Source organism: Orycteropus afer, unplaced genomic scaffold (genome assembly GCF_000298275.1).
Source record: "Orycteropus afer afer isolate SDZICR_OR568_19922 unplaced genomic scaffold, OryAfe1.0 scaffold00354, whole genome shotgun sequence".
In the NCBI taxonomy this organism is placed as follows: domain Eukaryota; kingdom Metazoa; phylum Chordata; class Mammalia; order Tubulidentata; family Orycteropodidae; genus Orycteropus; species Orycteropus afer.
The window spans coordinates 2,129,988-2,143,507 of NW_006921941.1; the positions used below are offsets into that span (position 1 = coordinate 2,129,988).

Genomic DNA, 13,520 nt, shown 5'->3' on the forward strand with positions numbered 1-13,520 from the left:
CTATATATTTGTATATATTAATGCTGAAGATTATACAGCCTAGAATATCCTATGGAGCAGTTCTACTCTGTCATATAGGGTTGCTTTGAGTTGGAATTGACTGACAGCAAAGCACTCTTAACAACAAGTTTGTCCATATAAAAATTTTCAGGCATTCTTTGTGGACTCTGTAGTAGTATACTGTAGATTCTTGGGACAATTAATGCTCTTGTTTTCTGGATATAATTTTGCCACGTCTGCTTTCTCACCTCCGGTAGATTTTGCTGTTGCTTTATTTTCAACCAGTCTGTTATTTTGTTTTAGGCATTTCGTTGTGAACAAGATTTTTCATTTTTTACCTAATTTGAGGTTTTCCTTTCATAGGAATTTTGCTCCCTTATGTTCAGTTTATTCCTGCTACATTTATCTTGCACTTTCTATTTATTTTCATTACCTTTTTTTTTTTTTTTATTTTGCTATTTACAAATTTCTTCCTTTTTCTCCCCTTCAACATCTACTGTTTTTATTCTACCAGGGGTGACATTCAGAGGGGGAAGAAATGTGTTTATATCTATCCATTAGTGTTAATGGGAGTCCTTGGATAATGCAAATGATTAAGACACTCAACTGTTAACTGTAAGGCTAGAGGTTTGAATCCACTCAGAAGTGCCTTAGAATACAGGCCTGGCCATCTGGTTCCAAAAAATCAGCCACTGGAAACCCTATGGAACACAGTTCCACTCTGATATACATGGAGTTGCCATTAGTTGGGGTTGACTCACTGGCAACAGGTGGTGGTTTTTTTGTATTTTTTTTTAAATTGTGATTTGGGTGAAAGTTTACAGAGCAAATTTACTTTCCATACAGCAGTTCACACACATGTTGTCTCATGATATGTATTTTTTTAAGATCAGTTTTAATGCAATTGCTGTGAAAGAAACAACTTTACTTCATTACTACCTTCTTTTCTAGACCCTTCCCATAAGGTGTACTTGAAATTTTAGATCCAGAATGTTTTTTACCTTAAGAAATTTCTCTTTTAACAATAATTCTTAAATTGGCATTCAGCTTCATAACCACATCAACAGTAGTTACCTTATACTTTATTCTAGTGGTTTATCACTAACTACTGTTTTCTCATTATCATACTTTTCTCATTTCTTTATTTTGATTTAATTTTCAGTTGGCTGGAATACATTCTAGAGAAAATTTCTTCAGAAAGAGTATGTGGGTGCTATAATTCCTAAAGGAGTGCTTGTCTAAAAATATTTTTCTTTTGCCCTGGAATGTGAAAGGTATTTTCTGTTGTAGAGAACTATTACGTGATTCTGATCCTTTTTTCTTTATAACTCATGTTTTTTCCCCTTTGTTAGGATATTTTGCTTATCTGTCTGTTTGAACGAACTGTTGACATTTTGTGAGGTTACATCTAGTTGTAATCGCTTCTCTCCAGCTTGCTCTCTGTGCGTGTGTGTTTGTGAACTGCTTTATATGTAAATGTATATAAATTGTTTCTGGTACTTAGTGATTTCTTTGATGGAATGGCTCACATCTGAGAGATTTTGCTTAAATTATTTAATTTTAGCTTATTTTCCATGTAATCAGTTCCCTCTGATTAGAACTCCTGTTACACCATGGTTTTAAACTATTTTTCTGCCCCCTTATACCTGGAGATAACCACATACTCCTGTGAGAACAGTGATTGAAGTGAGGAGTGGTGAGATTGGAGGAGAGAGACACTCTCCTTGTGGGTAGGGTCTTTCTGCACATCTCCTTTTTTGTTGAGGGTGGAATTTTCCCACACTGTATTGGACTCTTGTCTAGTGAGGAAGGAAAATAATTTCCTTGATTAGATAGTTTTGTCTGAATTAGGGGTACTTTCAACTTGCAGGAAATCAACTTTCCTTGTTTGGAAAGTTGTTTGATACAAAATTTTATTAATTGCTATGAGCTAAAACACAAGTGATGTGTCTTTCCAGAGGAAAGAAATAATAATAATAATAATAGAATACTCTACCACTGTTTTACAATGTGTTTTTGGATCTCCTTGTAGCCTGCATGTCTTCATTCCTTTCATAATTTTCTGCCTTCCCCCTGCCCCTTAGTTTAGGGAGACTGTGAAGTCAAAAAGACCCAGACCACTGCCATTGAGTTGATTCTGCTTCCATGTAGAACTGCTCCATAGTGTTTCCAAGGCTGTAATTCTTCATGGAAGCAGACTGCATCATCTTTCTCCCACGGAGCAGCTGGTGGGTTTGAACGACTGACTTTTTGGTTAGCAGTTGAATGCTTTAGCCACCAAAGGTGTTCTGTAGGGATCTTTGAATTCATTAATTAGGTTTACTGCATTGGAGCAATTCTGCTCTTACATTTCCATCTGTGGGAATTTCACTCATCACTTAATTCTCAGCTGAATGCTATCTTTTTTTCCAAAAACTTCTTGAGATTCCTTCAACCAAATATAATCACTACTTTGTCACATGCTCTACCTTATATTCTAGCTGCTTATATCTTTATAACACCTTCCTTTTTGCATTGTGAACTACGTGAGTTCAGGAGCCATGTCTTGTTCACGTTTATTTGAGGAGGCATTAGAATGAAGTGGTTAGAGGAAGCCAAGTTTGAGTCCTTAGTCAACACTTAACTTCCCGTGACATTTTGGATAAGTAAGTTACTTATAAGTTTTCCACACAATGAACACAGTGATAGTACTTATTTCATGAAGCTCTTGAAGATCAAATGAGATAGTATAGAACAGTGAAACTGAAATAAATATTAGTTCTATTTTCTGTATTCCTAACAGCACCTAGCCATGTAACATGTAATCCACTACAGGCCTTCATTTAATGGCGATTGAGCACATGAAAGCAGTTACTTCTGCTTTTGTAATGAGTCAGTGGCAAAGCTTAGCTAGAACTCAGGACTTCTGAATTCTACACATGCTCACTGTGCATGCCCAGTAAGTGGGTCTTCAGATACATTTCACAAAGCCTAGAGAATGAAAGGAGGGTTTTTTTTTTTTTTCCTTTAAATAAACAAATTGTAGCTCTTCTGTGAAAGATACAGAATCCTATTTGTTTGGTTGATTGGTTGGATTTTCAAATAAACAGTTGCTTTCTTGTCTAGCTTGAAATTTGAGAAAGAAGTAGCCACAGATGGAAGCTCAAAAGAAAGGCAACATAGTCTACAATGGAAAGATTCCATTCAAAGTGGCCTTTTAAATGGCTGTGGATGGCTGTTGATTGTTAATGCCTCCCCCCATAGGCTCACCAAACCAATCAGTGAATGAATGTGTTTATTCTATGCATAATTCTTTCTCCCTCTGCTCTTTTCTGTTATATTGAAGGTAGCATATCACCTTCCTCTATCACATTCTTGTCTAATAAGGTCAGGAAAAGTCTTAATTAGTAACTTTGACTAATCTTGGGGGTGTGAGTGTACCTTTTTAGTGGAAGAAAACTTAAAATTGCTGTCCTCATCGGTTGTTATACCTGTAGGGGTAGGGGCTGTGCACCATGGAGTTAATGTTCCTGCTTGGAAATTTTCCTCTTTTCTAATCTCCCTTTAGGCCTGTACTACCCAAAGTGTTGGAAACTTGCTGGATATGATGTACCGGGAGCCAGCACGATGGTCCTACACGTTCCAGACTTTTTCCTTTATGAGCCGCCTGAAAGTACAGCTGGAACCCTTCTCGAAGGAAACGTTACGGGGCAAGGAGCTGGTACAGGTCTTTGAGAGGTCGGTGTACAGTGACAGGTAAGATGCCAAACCCTCTATCAGCTGTAAGCCCCATGCTCAATGCACCATGTTTTATACTTCATGCTCAGATCCTGAACCACTCTAGTCATTGAAAATTATTCTTTGAAAAACCATCTTCTTTTTAAAGATAATGCTATGTAGATTTGGCCAGACTTACGATTCCAAGGAGGTATCACATGCTGTGTCAAGAAAGGAAATTGTGTTTTTCATAAACTGAATGCATTTAATTTCCCATGTTACCACTGATTACTTTATGTTCCCTAATTCTGTTCTAGCATAGTGACAACTACCTCGTGCAACCATTCCATGCTAAAAGGCACGAAGTAAACCCTTAGGTAGCAGTGTATATTCTAGGAAACCTGATGAATCAGTGGTTGCTTCTCACCTTGAAGAAGAAAGCAGATGGAATTAAAATTTGTGTGCCTATATTGGTATAAGACATATATTCATTCTTTTTTGTTCTTCAGAAAAGGATTTCTAGGTGGAAATAGCACATTTGTCTTATATTTAGTCTTTTTTGAGCCCTTTTTCTGGGGCAGGGCTGTTACTAGCCAGAGTATGTAATGGCCTTTAGTGCCATTGTCAGGTTAGGGGAAGGGTGTTGTCCTAAACTCCTGAGGGAGTGAAATATGAAGGCTCACATTATATAGGCATTCCCCAGCTTGGGAAACCAGCCTCATCTCTTCCCGGAGAGCTAGTCTACCCAGGCTCAGAATTCCTGCTTCTGCCGCAGAGATGAGGCTCTGACATGTGGTTAAACCACCTAGAGACAAAGTCAAGGTTCTTGATCTGTGTGCTGCTGAATTTTTCCTTATCTGAAGGATATGAATGAGTTGTGTCAGCATGAAATGGTGCTTTAAGACAAAATGGTCTGGTTTAAGCCTCTTCAAGAGTTATCAAAATGGAAAATCGCTGCATTTTCTTTATCAATTCACTTAAAAAAATACATTTAATTGAAATATAATTTATGTACAGTGAAAATACACAAAACTAAAGTGACATGGGTTGATGTATCCATTCGCTTCTAAAGACATTAGGTTAGTTGGTCACTGTTTAATTCCAAATTAGAGAAATTAGTCCTACTTCTTAGTGCTCTCATAAAGCCCCTGGAGGAAAAAAATAAGGGTACACTTATAAGTATAATTTTTCTAATTTTATGTGATATTGTGTGAAATATGCAAAACAAGCCCTGCAAGCTACACATTCCTTCTCTACCTAGAGAGAACCTACTTTTTAAAAAAGGCAAATGTGAGTTACAAATGGTTAGGCTATAGATTCTGGTTCTTTCTTGGCTGTTGGTTATACTACCACCTATCTTCCTTTCCCCTCTCCTAAGCCTCACCTCTCAAGTTAGGAAGTTGAACTGCATATTACCACTGGATTGCTTAGAAGTGTATTCATAGTCAACCTTTTGATTTCTAGCCCCTTACTGAGGTGGGCATGTGAGAGATCCTCAGAAGAAAACATAGAAGTAGAAATACTTTACTAAGTAGAAATACTTTGCTAAGAAGCCACTTGTTGTTTGTTATGTACCGTTGAGTCGGACCGGACTCAAAGCAACCCCTCCTTGGATTTCTGAGGCAGTTTCACTATGGAAGTAGATTGCCCAACCTTCCTTCCGAGGAGTGGCTGGTTGGTTTGAACTGCCAGCCTTCTGGTTAGCAGTCAAGTGCCTTAGGCACTATGCTACCAGAGCTCCTAAGAAGCCACATGGATCTTAACAATTACTTGTAAGAGGTAAGAATTGATTGCACTATGGACAGCTACAGCATCTTGGATGTTTTCTTCAGAGGTAGCATTTTTGGGGCAGAAAAGACAACTAACTACAAATTCTAATCATGCTGATAGTAATTTAAACACTCTTATTTTTAAAATGCATTCATTCATTCACTTGTTCAACACAGAGGTATTGAATACCTCTTATGTTGAGGCACTGTGCAGAGCACAGGGGATGCGTCAGTGAACACAGAAGACCAGTTCCTGCCTTCACAGCCATGCTGGTCTAACAGGAAACACTGACACTGAGCACATGGAGACATGTGCTCCAAAGGAAGAACACAGGTTGTTTGGTGGAGTGAATTACAGGGATGAAGAAATCGAAATCTCTTCTGAGTAAAAGAAAATATCTCGTGACTTCAGAGTAGGGGCCCCAACTCTTAGATCTTTAGGCACTGTTCCTCTCTACAGTCCCTGAGTCCAGACCACAGTGGTTCCCTCCCCACTAGCACTCAGTACCACACTCTTCTACTCCATCTCTCTCCCTTACTACCAGGTCATTCTCAAGAAAAGTGGGGGACCCCTTTTGTAGGGTACATTAACAAATATTTTGATCTAATTTCTCTTTATAAAACTTTTAATTTTATCTTCTTGTTACCTATGAAAGACACTCTGGTGACATAGTGGTTAAAGCGTTGTGCTACTAGCCTGAGAGTTGGTGGTTCAAACCTACCAGGTGCTCTGCAGGAACAAGATGAAACAGTCTGGTTCTATAAAGATTTAGAGCCTTGGAAACCCTGTGGGGCACTTGTATTCTGTCCTGTAGGGTCACTTTAAGTCAGAATAGCCTTGATGGCAGTGGGTTTAGTTTGCGTGTGTACGAAGAAGTCCTGTTGGTACAGTGGTTAAGCACTTGGCTGCTTACCGAAAGGTCAGTAAGTTTGAACTCACTAGACATTCCTTGGGAGAAAGATGAGATAGTCTGCTTCCGTAAATCTTACAGCTTTGGAAACCATGTAGGGCAGCTCTGCTCTGTTTTATGGGGTTGCTACGAGTCAGAATTGACTCAGTGGCAACAAGTTTTGGGTTAGTTATCTCTGAAGAAGCTGAAAACTTTTTTTAGAACCTGAGTTACAGTTGGCTTCAGCTAGGCTATAGCTAAACCGTTCCAGACTGGAAGTTTATTATGGGACTCCCAAGTTAGCTTCTTTATACCCCAGCAAAAAAAAAAAAAAAAAGTCTTGAACATTGTGTGCCAGTTCCTGTTTTAAGCACTTTATGAATGTTAAAATGTAGTCATCAAAGCAACTCTATGAGTTAAGTTCTACTGTTACCTCTTTACAGAGGAGGAAATGGGCAGAGAGTATAGGTGACTTACCCAGAATGACACAGCTAGTGAATTTGGGAGGCAGGGTTAGATGCAGGAGTGTGACTCTGGAGCCCATTCTCTTAACCGTGATGCTCATGGCCTTGCAGCTTTGCAGTCTACACTCCCCTGAGCCAGTTGCAGATAGGATTCTGAAATTCATTTTCCTAGAAGTGGCCAATTACTGAGTGTTGACTTAGAAACTGGAGTTCCTTATTTAGGATGTGGATTGTGTTTTATATCAAGATGCCTGAAGTTGATAAGCAGAATGGACCCTTCTGAAATGATGGTTTCCATTTAGCTCCAATTTCCTATATCCCATATGCTTCTTTAGTTGTAGAAGTGAGCAAGGGGCAAAGCTAGTTTGATTTTTAGCTATAGCTTTCTTTTATCTGAATGAGAAGCTCAGCAGCAGAGGAAGCAAGCAAATAAGCACTCGTGTGCTTTGGAGGAGATGCTGCTTCCTTGGTAATGCTACAGCTAGTCTAGTTCCACAGATGTCACCACTTAACTACTGTTCATTCTTCACTTCTCAAAAGACAAAAAACTAGCGGCGAACCTGAAGATTCAGAAGTCCACATGAAAGGAAATGTGGGTGGTTTTTTACTGGTTCACTTGGTTTTTGTTTTTCTTCTTCTTCTTTTGTTGTTTGTTTGGGGGCTTGCTATAGTGATGATGATGTTGTCTCAAAAGTTCAAGTTTACATGCACCATTTGCTGTATGTTCTGACTAGTTTCCATCAGAGACAATTGGTAGGGACCAGTGATACTATCTTCCATTGTTCCTTTTCTTCCAGTTAATTAATCCATCTGGAGAGCTGGGATTTAGGCCTCTCTAGCCCAGATGCTATTTCCCACATTAGTTTTGTGCAGGGATGAGGGGTGGGGGATTAAGAATTCAGATTTCTCAAGAACTGACGAGGAGCAACAAAGGTTAAGTGGTTTGAACAGACATGGAACGAGTTGGTTATTGATTTTTCTGCTTCTCTCTTTTGCTTTTCATTCCATTCCCCGTTCTCCCTCCTTCCCACTGCACTTCTGTTTCCAACCAGGTATATCTTTGCAAAGAATCTTTTTGAAAATGGTTCCCTCAGTGACATCGAATGGCGTATCTATCAGTACTGGCATACTTTTCTCCTTCAGGAGTTTGCCAGCCGTCTCAGATTACATGGCTTCATCTACCTCCAGGCTACTCCCCAGGTAACATAGAACCTATAAAGCCTTAGACTTTAGAGACACATGGCACGTAAGAGATGGTGTTCTCCAAATCCTTGGTTTTCTGGTTGGAGAAATTAGAATGTAGGCATTCTACAGAGCAATAGGTGAACAACATACTGTTCTAGCATTGAGCACCCTGCTTCCCATAGGCTTTGTGCAGCAAAGTGCTAAAGCAATTCCCTTTGCATAGATAGGGTCCCTCTTGAGGTACCAACAACCCAAGCAAATCAGGTGTTATTTTTATCATCCAGGGTTGGCAGGCTGGACTCTATGACTGGGTGCCTGTAGGCAGTTCCCTGGGTTTTTCCTTACCTCTAACTGAGTCATCCGAGTCTCAGCTGGTGTGGATGGTTTTCTGAAAAGGATGTGGGGAGGAAGAGAAGGAGGATTTCCTCACCTCATCTGGATACTGCCCTAAATGGCCCCTTTTTGAATCAAGGATGCTGCTGGCGAGGCAGGCTACACTACAGAAGTTGCATTCTGTGACTCTCAGACCCAGACTTTGGAGCTAGGCCAGCACTCAATAGGAAGTGGAAAGGGCACTGATGTCTCTGGAGACAGCAGTGGTCTTGGCCTCTGCTGAATGGTAGTGACCTTGGCAGCCCCTGAAAGCCTTTCCACTGCAGGGGTCCTTGTCTGTGAACTACATTGGCTCAGACTCGTGATCTCTAAGGACTCTGATAGAGTGGAATTCTCAGTCAAGACAAGAAGGTTGTGTGTGTGTGTGAGAGAGAGAGAGAGAGAAATCTATGCTTGTGTATAGTCAAATGCCAGATGTACCACATATGCTTAGAAGGAGGGAAAGCTCTCTTTAGGTTAGAGATCATGCATTTTAGAGGTGGAACTGAGCCTTGCAGGTAGGAGGGAGCCTGAGAGTAGACAGCAAGATGAGAAAATGAGTAGGAGACCCCCCATCACATAGGCTTCAGAAGCCAAAGAGGAGAGGGTTGGAAAGAAGACCTTGCATCAAGCAGGATGTTGCTGGGAGAAAGTACCTTGACTGTAACTGGGACAGATACTAGGAGTCTTTGTGTTGACAGTTTCTGGTGATTGTAGGGCTGACGCTAAATTGTAGGAGGAAATAAGAAGATTCCATAAAACTAAGAATGTCAGAAGAGTAAATGGGGCCTAAGGTAAAACACAAAACTGAATTTAAGATTCAGAGAACTGAGCTCCTTCAATGAAAAGGCCGAGCTGAAGTTAGATGCATGAATTGCGAGTGGACTGGCTGGGGCACATTTATGCAACTTCTTTTACTAGAATGCATTGACTGGGAGCAGGAATAGAAGAGGTTACTTATGAAAGTGATTATAATTTAGAAATGGGGGCCTATGTCAGTGGTGAGGGGAAGAGGAGTCCTTTGCCAAAGAGAATGAGCTTGAAGAAGCTGAATGTAGGGTTCAAGGTGAGAGAGAACTCCTGGCCACCCAGGAGGGCTTATAATCTGGTCAGAGAGGAGCGGGAGGACTGGAGTTGAACCAAGTGAAGATTCTGTTTAGTATTTGAAGAGGTGACAGGTTCCCAGTAAGAGTCATGAGATGGTTGGGGTGAAGGAATCACTAGACTGAAGGAATCACTCACTGTGCCTGAGGCAGAGGAAAAGAGCTGAGAGTGCTGACCTCTCCTTTTCTAAGGGACACAGAACTGCAACATAATCAACTCTGTGCCATGAAGACAGGATGGGGGAGGAACAAGGGACTAATTCCTGGGAGGAAAAAGGGCTGCTTGGCCAGCTGCAGAGGCTCTTATGTCTGGGAGAGGTAAGGTTGAACACAGACACTGGGACCCAGCAAGAAAGACAAGAAAGTCTTCCTCACTTTTCTTCTTTATGCACACCGAATGAGTTTGTGAGAAGGGGATAAGGTGATGGTGGTGGTGGTGATTATTATTTTTATTATGAGGGAGCTGATACATCTTTTTAGACAGATTGAATTATTTTATCTGGGGAATAATAGGAGAAAAAGAAAAGTAGTATATATATTTTAGACTTAGATGGGGATTTTAGTGCTATTTTGATAACATTAGAGCCAGGGATGCTGGAGTGCCCATTTCCTTCTCTGACATCACCCCTGTCCTCTTCTGTGAGATATAGAAGTAACTATACCCAAGGGATAAGGCACTCTGGTGGTATAGTGCATAAAGCATTCAGCTGCTAACAAAAAAGGTCCATAGTTCAAACCCACCAGCTGTTCTCCAGGAGAAAGATGAGGCAGTCTGCTTCCATAAAGATGTACAGCCTTGGAAACCCTGTGGGGATCACTGTAAGTTGGAATAGACTTGAAGGAAGTGGGTTTGATTTTGGTATACCCAAGGGATGCCCTGGTAGTAGTGTGGTTAAAGTATTTGGCTTCTGATGTTGATGTTCAAACCTACCAGGCATTCCACAGGAGAAAGATGAGGCAGTCTGCTTCCTTAAAGATTTATAAGCTTAGAAACCCTATGGGAGCTGTTCTGCTCTGTCCTGTGGGGTTGCTGTGAGTCAGAATTGACTTGATGGCAGTGGGTTTTTGGTTTACATCCCAGAGAAAAGCAGAACAGAAATGAAAGCATCACTATGTAAACAACTGTGCAAGTGGCCAACACCCCAGTGTAGAGCCCTGGTGAGTATGAAGATTAGAGCTAGTACATGGTGGACACAAGTTTTAATCTGGACCCTCTGACTTGAAGGCCTATGTTCTTTTCACTACACTTGGCCTCCTCCAGGGGCCAGAGTGTGTGCCAAGCTCTTGCTATGGTCCAGGTGGGAGTTACCAGGCCCAGACTGAGTAGAGGTGGGAGGAGCAGTGTTCTGGTTACCTAGTACCACTTTAAGAGAAATACCACAAATGGGATGGCCTTAACAAACAGCAGTTTATTCTCTTACAGTTTGGAGGCTGTAAGTCGGAGTTCAAAGTACCCAGCTCTAGGGGCGTGTGAAAGCCCCTTGACCTTGGGCTTCAGCTCTGCCTCTTGCTCCCAGCCCACTGAAGCAAGAGACAGCTCTTCACTTAGGCAGCTACTGGCTGCTGAGGCTAACAAGCCCAAGGTGGACAAATAAAATGGCACAGTCCTGATGTTACCAAAACACATGGCAGGCCATTAATTTAAGTCCATTGAAAGTCCCAAGGTCGGCAGAGCATGGCAGGCTGCTGAACACGACACAGATACATGCAGGGTCCAAGCGTGCCATAAGCTAGAGACCATTCCCCAAGGCTTCTCCTTATATGCAGGAAGCAGACCACATCCCTAAGGCAGCTACTCAGCTGCTCACAGTAGTTTCCACCATGGAGTTGATTACCAATCTCATCATGGGGAATTACTACATCCAACTGCCCAGCCATTCAACCAAGCCTAGCCATGTTGACACACAAACTTAACTACCACAAGTGGCAAGGAGGGAACCAAGTGGAAGGAGATTAAAGAGAATCTAGTTACTTTCTGGATATGGTTAGGAGGGAAAAGAAGGGTAATTCTAGATTCCCAGCTTAGATGTTTGGGTGGATGACTTTTGCTATTAGCCATCTTAGGATGCTTCAGAGAAAGCAGGGTTAAAGCAGAGAAAATGATGGCGTCAGAACAGTGAATAATTTCCTCTGATTAAATAAGAAACCTAGATAGCAGAAGCAAAGCCATGGTTTGTTGTGCCCAAGATAGACATCATGAGTGGGTCTAAGAGTCCCTCAAGACTATGTTTTAACAGCCAAAATAGCAAAATGAGCTCAACAGGGTTTGGGGAATGTCTTTTAGGTTTGTTTGGAGAGACTACACCAGAGGGCAAGGGCAGAAGAGAAAGGAATTGAGCTGGCTTATCTGGAGCAGCTTCATGGTCAGCATGAAGCCTGGCTTGTTCACAAGACAACCAAGTAAGTGGAGAAAAGAGCAGTACTAGAGACCTGCCTCTCCTACAGCCTTTCTGCATGTTGAGTTTAACATGCATCCCCATAAAAAGGTGCAAAATATACTAGAAATAGTTGGGAAGTGTCAATTATTTTCCAGCCCAGAAGTTTAATGTTGGCTGTAATCTTGTATCTAAAGGAACTTTTTGTTAGATTCTGTTTTTCAGCTCCCCCTCCACACACACACACATTTTCCTAGATTGACCATTGTGATTAGTGATGATGACTGTTGGTACACAGTGAAGGGCTGAAAAATTTTAGATTGTCAATTTTACTACGTTGACATTCCTTTTCTCCCATTCAGGTTTGGTATATGGTCCACTTAAAATGTTTGGAGCTCTGACCTTCAAAGCTTAAGACCAAAGAGAAGTCTCAAGTCTTCCTCTTTTCAGCCAACTTTAGTGATTTAAAAATTTTTTTAATGGCATTTACATGCAATTTCATTGAGAAACCCTGTGAATTCAGATCTGTTCTCTGAGATACTGAGGCTTGCTGAGTGTGTGAAGCTTGGCTTGGGTTTCTTTTCTCCTTTCTATCCCTCCAACGTTCACGTTTCTACAGACTCCACTCTGAGGCTCTGCTGAACATTCCAGTGCTCGTGTTGGATGTCAACGATGATTTTTCTGAAGAAGGAGCCAAACAAGAGGAGCTCATGAGAAAGGTGGAAAGGATCTTACCTCCCGCTTTCTGATGGTTTTCTTTTTTCTGGTTGTACTTTAACCTTTCTGGCCTCTGTGTCAAACTTCAAGCTGATGGGTAGAGTGCTTTGTACCTCAAGTTTCATTTCACACTCAAAGCATGTGGGATCTTACACAAGTTACAGATAAAATCCCAATTCCCTAAAAGTATTTTGAGGCAGTAATTATTAAATAATGGACTTGTAATGTGCTTCCCAGCTAAGCTCCTCTTTTAAGGTATACTAGAAGTAGGAAAATGAGACATCTGGATTCTCTTCCCAGCTGTCACTTGCTATTCTGTGACTTTAGGCAGATCACTTTTCCTTGCCATACTATTTTCCCTTCCTCACAAAACCCTCCTGGGCTTGGCTCCATATACATTGTCAATAACTGTTGAATAGTCTGCTGAAATGTGAAATTTAACTTTTGGTTTTTCTCTTTCTATAGGTAAATACCTTTTTAAAGAATCTGTGACCAATGCCATGAAGTTCTGGCTGTGATCTGGGCTCTCCGATTTTGTGAAGCTAGAACAATGTCCATTTACCCACCCAACTTTTCCTAAAGTTTCTTGGTTTAACTTACTTTTCCATTCCATTTGTCCCATTCATTTCAGCATGTATCTATTGGTGCCTGCCTGCTCTGAATGCCCCTCTAGACTAGTAGTTTTCACCGGAGAAAAGTCTTAGCTTTTCTTCCTGAGCTCTTAGCCAACAAGACTCTGATGTATTCACTTGTTCCCTCTCCTGTGCCAGGCCAGGAATTGATCCCAGGTGGAGGGCCGCCAAGCCCCACCAAGAGCAAAAAGGAGGGATAGAAAGTGGCTTAGGAACCAGTGAGGGCTCAAGTGTGAGCTCAGAGCCAGGAAGCAACCCAAACTCCAGGAATCTTTATCGCTCCACATCCTCCAACTCTTGATATGGAAGTTGAGGGT

The 13,520-nt window shown here is 41.3% G+C and overlaps 1 protein-coding gene across 1 annotated transcript in view; it reads left to right on the forward strand.

Moving 5' to 3' along the window:
- The window catches only part of DGUOK (deoxyguanosine kinase), a 47,510-nt gene extending 34,447 nt beyond the window's left edge, over window positions 1-13,063 (forward strand). The window contains exons 3-7 of the mRNA XM_007952623.2: window positions 3,548-3,735; window positions 7,872-8,019; window positions 11,764-11,879; window positions 12,474-12,573; window positions 13,037-13,063. Coding sequence (XP_007950814.1) covers window positions 3,548-3,735; window positions 7,872-8,019; window positions 11,764-11,879; window positions 12,474-12,573; window positions 13,037-13,063 — 579 coding nt within the window. The remainder of the gene's footprint in view (window positions 1-3,547; window positions 3,736-7,871; window positions 8,020-11,763; window positions 11,880-12,473; window positions 12,574-13,036) is intronic.
- Window positions 13,064-13,520: the final 457 nt, after the last annotated feature.